Source organism: Belonocnema kinseyi, chromosome 2 (genome assembly GCF_010883055.1).
Source record: "Belonocnema kinseyi isolate 2016_QV_RU_SX_M_011 chromosome 2, B_treatae_v1, whole genome shotgun sequence".
Taxonomy (NCBI): Eukaryota; Metazoa; Arthropoda; class Insecta; order Hymenoptera; family Cynipidae; genus Belonocnema; species Belonocnema kinseyi.
In genome coordinates this window covers 73,682,423-73,690,517 of record NC_046658.1, presented here as the reverse complement: position 1 = coordinate 73,690,517, position 8,095 = coordinate 73,682,423, and the positions used below count along the sequence as shown (strand labels likewise).

At 26.8% G+C, this 8,095-nt stretch overlaps 1 protein-coding gene across 1 annotated transcript in view; it reads right to left on the bottom strand.

Annotated features, from left to right (window-relative positions):
- Positions 1-2,942: 2,942 nt before the first annotated feature.
- The window catches only part of LOC117168096 (serine/threonine-protein phosphatase PP-Z1-like), an 11,813-nt gene continuing 6,660 nt past the window's right edge, over positions 2,943-8,095 (bottom strand). The window contains exons 6-10 of the mRNA XM_033353464.1: positions 7,910-8,017; positions 7,688-7,830; positions 7,259-7,572; positions 3,690-3,771; positions 2,943-3,602 (exon numbers count right to left, since the gene is read on the bottom strand). Of these exons, the coding sequence (XP_033209355.1) occupies positions 3,516-3,602; positions 3,690-3,771; positions 7,259-7,572; positions 7,688-7,830; positions 7,910-8,017 (734 nt within the window). The 3' untranslated portion in view covers positions 2,943-3,515. The remainder of the gene's footprint in view (positions 3,603-3,689; positions 3,772-7,258; positions 7,573-7,687; positions 7,831-7,909; positions 8,018-8,095) is intronic.

Here is an 8,095-nt window from a genome sequence, read left to right as displayed (position 1 = left end):
CGTGCAAAATGATCAAATAAAAACCAACTCTAACCAAAAATGCCTTCGACATATTGGGCAGTATAAGCCTGTGACAACATTTCGCCACAGAAATGTTTTTTTCCTTTTTTATAAAATGGTCAATTTTGTCACTATATTTGTTTATATATTGTTGCTTTGTGAAAAAAAATTTTTTAAACCAAACCACAATTCTCTTAAAAATTAATTGCTAAGCATTTCTAAAAAAAAATTTCAAATCAATTAAGAAATACGACCTGTGGGCGATTATGAACAGTAAATTCCTATTCCAGACCAAAGTGCGCGGCCCCAGGATGTTTCACTTCAATAATACAATTGTAGATGCATATACTATTTATATTTGAATATTACAATAAAAACATAAAATATTACGGACCTTTATTTTCATTTTGATCATAAATTTAACCTTTATAGACGATGGCGAAATGGACACTTTCTCGCACGCACAATATGAGAATCCCACAATGCGGGTGATGTGCGTATCATGATAGTTAGCTGTGGAAAGGGGACATTTTTTTGATTTAATAAAACAAAAAAAGTCTAAATTAATTTTATAAAGCGTCAAATAAATAATCAATTAGAACGCTATAAATAGTCGCTATAGAATGAAATATTTTGATTGAAATTCAAAAACTAAGACTTTAAACAAAGTATATTTTACTTGCAGGGTTAAAATTTTAATCTTCTTCTTCCACACGGAAAATTTACTTTCATACCATCACGTGTTACAATATTAACTCCAGTTAATCACTGCAGCGTGGAAATTTCGCATAAGAGAAGTTTCATTAACTCCTTGATTATGCACCCTCCCAACTAGTTTTAGTAATGGAACTATATATAGTATAAAGCTTCTATGAGATGAAATCTTAAATTACAGCACAAATTTTTTTATTATTTTTATGTTAAATGAAATTACATTTTTTATATTGAAATTGTCTTTGAGACGTAAAAGTGAAAATTATTCTATTATTTTGAATGCGCGATTTTTCCATCTGTCTAAAATGTCATTCTAAGAATAGGATATTTACTTCCTTGTAATTGTACCGACAAAAACCTCACAAAGATATCTTCTGTTCCCAAAAAGTGTTCAATTTTTGAGATTATTTAATTCCTTCTAATAAGTTCAAAAAATATGTGTGATCAATTGTTTTAATTCCTTCATGTGGAATATAAGTTTTGAAAATTTAATTTTAATCAATTTAAGTCCACCTCTCTAGAGTCAAAATTATTTTAATTCATACATTTAAATAGATTTCTTTGATGCATTTTTCAGACGTTTAAATAAATGATTTAAATATCAATAAACATAAATATAACTGTTTTTAGGCGGAGGAACAATCCCGTATTCATAGGAATACAAATTCTTAATTTTTCTGAATTCAACGCTTATTGCCGGGAATAATCATACAATTTTCAATTTTTTTTTTAATTACACAGCACACTTCATATCAAATTGAATGCATAACTTATATTACATTTTATTTTTGGTAGAAGTAGCTTGGGAAAAATAAAAATGTTCAGAAAAGAATAATAAGGTATAAATATGCTGCTCCATTTTTGTCGCAATACATGTTGGGTGTATTTTGTGTATTCCGAATTAACAAACAAAAACAGTAAAAAATTAACTTCATTTTTTAACCAAATTTCCAGTTTCATATAACCTAATATTTCTAGAGTATTAAAATTAAACTTTAATTTTTATATAAAATGTTATTCTTTAGCCTAAAAATGATCAAAATTCCTATTATTTATCGCAGGCTTTACAGTATTTCCCTTTTTTCTCGTGAAAACATAATTAAAACAACACAATAAGAAAATCCAGCCATTCTCGCTTGAAAGTTCTTTTTTTTTTTTTTTTTGTTTGAAAAGTCTACAATTAATTTTTTCGTTAGGAATTGATATTTTTTTGGTTAAATTTTGTATTTTTTACTTCAAAACTTATTCAATCAATATTCAAAATTTGATTTAAGTTTTCTTTATTTCTTCACTAATAAACATTTGATTTGTTTAAAAATTCAACTATTTCGTGAAACATTCATTTTTTCAATCTGAAAATTTATTTCTATGAAATGCAACATTAAACAGTTTTGTAGAAATATCGGTTTTTAAATTGAAAATTAGTTCTTCCAAAGGACAAATTAACTACGCCAATTTTGATTCAAAATTTATTCAAAAAATTAAAAAACTCAACTATTTGGTTTGAAGAATTTATAAACAGAAAAAATATAAACATTAATCAAATAAAACTTGAAATAACATCACATCCGTTGTTTAAGCTGTTTAATTGAAAATGTATGTAATTTGTTGAAAATTGAACTTTTTTGTTGAAAATTTAACTGTCTTAAAGAAAGCTCATCATTTTGTCTTAAAAATTCTACACTTTGAATAGCATTTCATATTATCTGAAAAATCTTTCTTGCCTGAAAATTCTTTTTTTTACATTTAAAAACTCATCTCTATCAATAGAAATTTAACTTTCTTAATTAAAAATACAACAGTTTTGTTAAAAATTAATCTGTTTTTCTTGAGGATTCAACTATTTTGTTGAAAATTCATTTTTTTATTATTTCAACTATTTTGATTTCAAATGAAATTTTTTTTCTGGGTTAAAATATCAACTATTACATTTTTCGTTGCCAATTCATTCTTTGTTGGTTGAAAGATGAACTACTTTGTTATTCAGAAAAAATGCATATTATTTTAGCCAATTAGGGAAGAAGTTTAAAATATTTTCTAAATTCAAGAAATAATGGCATTAGCGGTTAATCGTGAAAAAAATGTATTTAGTGTCATTTTTACGAAATAGTAGCAAAATAGTGTGATCGCTCATAAAAAGTGACAAATATGTCAATAGCGTTTTCAGCCCCAGGCCTGTAATTAAAATACTTTGGATTTTGAAAAACAGAAAAAATCTTGAATATTGTTCTCATAATAAACGTCCTTTATTATTTATTAACATGACCAAAAATTATATCAAAATTGTTAACACTAAACTTGTATAGAAAATTAGCTCACAGTATGTCGCGTAAAGAGATTCAGATATAGTAATATATAAAAACGGTATTAATATCGTCGTTGGTTATTTAAAAAACAAGCTAATACGTACACCTTAAAATCTATGATATAGATTCTCAATATATAAAAAAAAATCACACTCGATGTGTGAATCCAGTGAGAATATTAAACAATATAATAAATCGCTTCATATATAATAAAGACATAATAATAATAATAATCAGTTCTATAATCTCACTTTGCCTTTAAATAGATGTGTGCCTAAAACTCGAAGTTCGAATTAGTCGAATCGAACCGAGTTGAGCTTTCTGAAAAACCCCAAAGTTTCAAGTTCCTAAAAGGTTTTGAATGCAAAAATTGAAAAACTTTTGATTTTTATTCGAGTAAACCCGAAGTCGACTCGCAGTTTCGAGCTTTTTGCACACTCCTACCTTTATAATATTCTATTATATTAATTTTAAACCCAGAACGCTCCAAGTTTTTCAGTTTATATCTCTGCATGGAATCCAAAATGCCGCCGTTGACCTTATTTTTGGTTGTGATATTATTGGCATTGCGATCGGATGTGGCTAATATGAAAAAAATAAATAATAAAATAATTCTTCTATAGGTTTCAGATGGGTATTCAAGATATTTTTAATAAATTCAGTACTTACAACTGCTTCGAAAGATTTAAATTCAGATGTCATGTCTTTTCCATTAAGAATCATGATGGCCCCTTGGTTTCCCATTGTATCACTAAAAATAAAAATAAGAAAAAAAGGATAATAAGCACAGAATTTTTAAACCATTTATATCTATAAGAAAACCACGAAAAACTTTCGATCAAAAGTTTAAGCAGTTCAGTCATTTTTGTGTTCTTTGTTTTTTTCTAATGTATGTAGATTTTAAAGGTTCCAGAAAGATTTGAATAGTTCCCCAAAGGTTTCGAATTTTTTTAATATCTCCGCTAGTTTACAAACATTACACAAAGATTTCAATAATTTTCCAGAGATTTCAAATATTTCGCCAAGATTTCAAATATTTAACACAGATTTCGGATATATTTATAAGATTTCAATTATTTTCTAAAGATTTCACCTAGAATTCTGATAGATTAAAAATATTTCAAAAAGATTTCCGATAGTTTTGAAAGATAGCATAAAGATTTCAATAATTTTCCAGAAATATGAAGTATTTCGCAAAGATTTCATCAAATATTTAGCACAGATTTCGGATAGATTTATAAAATTTCATCATGATTTCAATCATTTCACAAAGATTACAAATTTTTCGTAAAGATTCCTGGTATATTTAAAAGATTCTGCAAATATTTTAATAATTTTTCTAAGATTTCGGATAAATTAAAAGAAAATTTCATAAATACTTCAAATATTTCACAAAGATTTCCGATAGATTTCAAAGATTGCCCAAAGATTTCAATGATTTTCCAAAGGTTTTAAATATTTAACAAAAATTCCGGATACATTTTTAAAAAGATTTAACAAAGACTTTAATGATTTGCCAAACATTTCACAACGATTCTAATCATTTGAAAAATATTATCAAATGCTTTCTTAATATTTCGAGTATTTTGCAAAGAATTCGAAAGATTTTACGAAGATTTTAAAGATTTCAGATAGATCTCTAAGAGTGCACCAAGATTTTAAAGATTTCCGACAGACTAAAAAAATTTCACAAATATTTCGAAAAGTTGAAAAATATTTTACAAGGTTTCAATTATTTCAGCAAAATTTCAGATAGATTCAAAAGAGTGCACAAAGATTTCAATGATTTCCCAAAGATTTCAATAATTTTACCAATAATATCAGACATTTTAAAACCATTTGAAATATTTCGCAAAGATTCACAAAGATTTCAGAACGATTTTAATGACTTCCCCAAGATTTCAGAAAGATTTCAATAATTTCACAAATAATATCAGATATTTCAAAAATGTTTGAAATATTTCGCAAAGATTTCCAAACATTTCAGAACGATTTCCCAAATATTTCGATAATTTTACAAATATTTCAAATATTTCGCAAAGATTTCAGAAAGATTTTAATAATTTCCCAAAAAAATTCAATAATTTCACAAATATTTCAAATATTTCGAAAATATTTCAATAATTTTACCAATAATATCAGACATTTCAAAACCATTTTAAATATTTCGCAAAGATTCACAAAGATTTCAGAACGATTTTAATGATTTCCCAAATGTTTCCCCAAGATTTCAGAAAGATTTCAACAATTTCACAAATAATATCAGATATTTTAAAAATGTTTCAAATATTTCGCAAAGATTTCCAAACATTTCAGAACGATTTCCCAAATATTTCAATAATTTTACAGATAGTTCAAATATTTCGCAAAGATTTCAGAAAGTTTTTTATGATTCCCCAAAGATTTCAATAATTTCCCAAAAAAGTTCAATAATTTCACAAATATTTCGAAAAGATTTCAATAATTTCTCCAAAATTCACAAAAATTTCAATAATTTCACAAATAAATCAGATATTACAAAAATATTTGAAATATTTCGCAAAGATTTCAGAACGATTTCCCAAAGATTTCAATGATTTCCCAAACATTTCAATAATTTTCAAATAATATCAGATATTTCGAAAATATTTAAAATATTTTGCAAAGATTTCAGAACGATTTTAATGATTTCAAAAAAATTTCAAAGATTTCAATTATTTCCCCAAGACTTCACAAAGATTTCAATAATTTCACAAATAATATCAGATATTTTAAAAATATTTGAGATATTTCACAACGATTTCCAAACATTTCAGAACGATTTGAATGATTTCCCATATATTTCAATAATTTCGCAAAGATTTCAATGATTTCAATGATTTCACAAACAATATCAGATATTTCCAAAATATTTGAAATATTTCGCAAAGATTGAACAATTTGAATGATTTTCCAAAGATTTCAATGATTTCAAAAAGATTTCAATAATTACACAAACAATTTTTAAATATTTCGCAAATATTTGTGAATAATTTCAATTATTTCCCAAAAATTTCACAAAGATTTCAATGATTTCCCAAAGATTTCAATAATTTCCCAAATATTTCACAAACAATATCAGATATTTCATAAATATTTGAAATATTTCGCAAAGATTTCAGAACAATTTGCATGATTTTCCAAAGATTTCAATGATTTGCCAAAGATTTCAATGATTTCACGAACAATATCAGATATTTCCAAAACATTTGAAATATTTCGCAAAGATTTCAGAACAATTTGAATGATTTTCCAAAGATTTCAATGATTTGCCAAAGATTTCAATGATTTCACAAACAATATCAGATATTTCCAAAACATTTGAAATATTTCGCAAAGATTTCAGAACAATTTGAATGATTTTCCAAAGATTTCAATGATTTCAAAAAGATTTCAATAATTTCACAAACAATTTTTAAATATTTCGCAAATATTTGTGAACACATTGAATTATTTCCAAAAAATTTCGCAAAGATTTCAATGATTTCAATGATTTCCCAAAGATTTCAATAATTTCCCAAATATTTCACTAACAATATCAGATATTTCAAAAATATTTGAAATATTTCGCAAAGATTTCAGAACAATTTGCATGATTTTCCAAAGATTTCAATGATTTCCCAAAGATTTCAATGATTTGCCAAAGATTTCAATGATTTCACGAACAATATCAGATATTTCCAAAGCACTTGAAATATTTCGCAAAGATTTCAGAACAAGTTGAATGATTTTCCAAAGATTTCAATGATTTCACAAACAATATCAGATATTTCCAAAACATTTGAAATATTTCGCAAAGATTTCAAATATTTCGCAAAGATTTCAATGATTTCCCAAAGATTTCAATAATTTCACAAATATTATAAAATATTTTATCAATATTTCGCAAAGATTTCCAATGATTTAAGAAGGATTTCACGAAGATTTTAATGATTTCCCCGAGATTTGACAAAGATTTTGCAAAAATTTCGTATTAATTATATTGATTTCACAAATACATAAATTATTTCACAAACATTTCAGGTAGAGTTTTGAACAAATTCAAACGATCCGATGAATTTAACCATTCGATTTCAGAAGGGGGGGGGGGGATCAATACTTTGCTTCTCCCTGCTCATAGGACTCCGCCGCCTCTGCGACCCAATGACCACTGATCAACTTGAGTTTGATATAAAGAAAATTATAAACGCATTCAATAAAAATATATATTTCGAAATTACCAATAGTTTGGAGCTGAAAAAACAGTGATGCATTTTCCGTCGTGACACACATCGAATCCATTCTCTTTGTACTCATGACTCCTGACAATGTAGTCAAGATTATTTTTTTCGAGAAATTTTTTAGTAACGTCGGGTCCGAATTGAAGACCACGTTTTCCGCCGCGTTTGCTGAGTCCTCTGCCTAGTTCTGATTGTGGATCTGACCACAACAATTCGCACATGATTCCCATATCTGGTGGCTGTCTGTTCCTGTCGATTTTCCGAATTTCATCCAAAGTCACGTCGTCTTTCGAGAAAAGTCCACCATGCATTACCTACAACACACAAAATCCAAATTACAAACTTGCTGAAAAAAAGATTAATGCCGAATTTTTAGTTTCAGGTTATTAAATTCTTCGATTTAAATACAAATCTTACAAATTTACTTACAAAAACTTTGCTGTTGATACAGTGAGCTAAAGGCAACCAGTTGAAAACTTGAGTGAACAAGGAAACCATTGAAGAAGTGTACTTTGACTTCACTTCATCCTCAAATCCATACTTTTCATTCATTGAAGCTGATTCGTGATTTCCTAGATTGATAAGAGAAAAACGTGAATGTTCAAATAAAGTTTAAATTGTATTTAGAAGTTTGCGAAAGATGACACAGACCTCTGGCAATGAAGAAGTGATTTGGGTACAAGAGTTTATATCCAAAAAGGGTAAATATACACTCTATCGAAAAGGAACCACGATCAACGACGTCTCCGTTAAATAGCTATTGATTATAAATAGATATAGATTAAGAAAAATACGAGAAAAAGGTTTTTAATCATCCGCAACTGAAAATACAAGGAT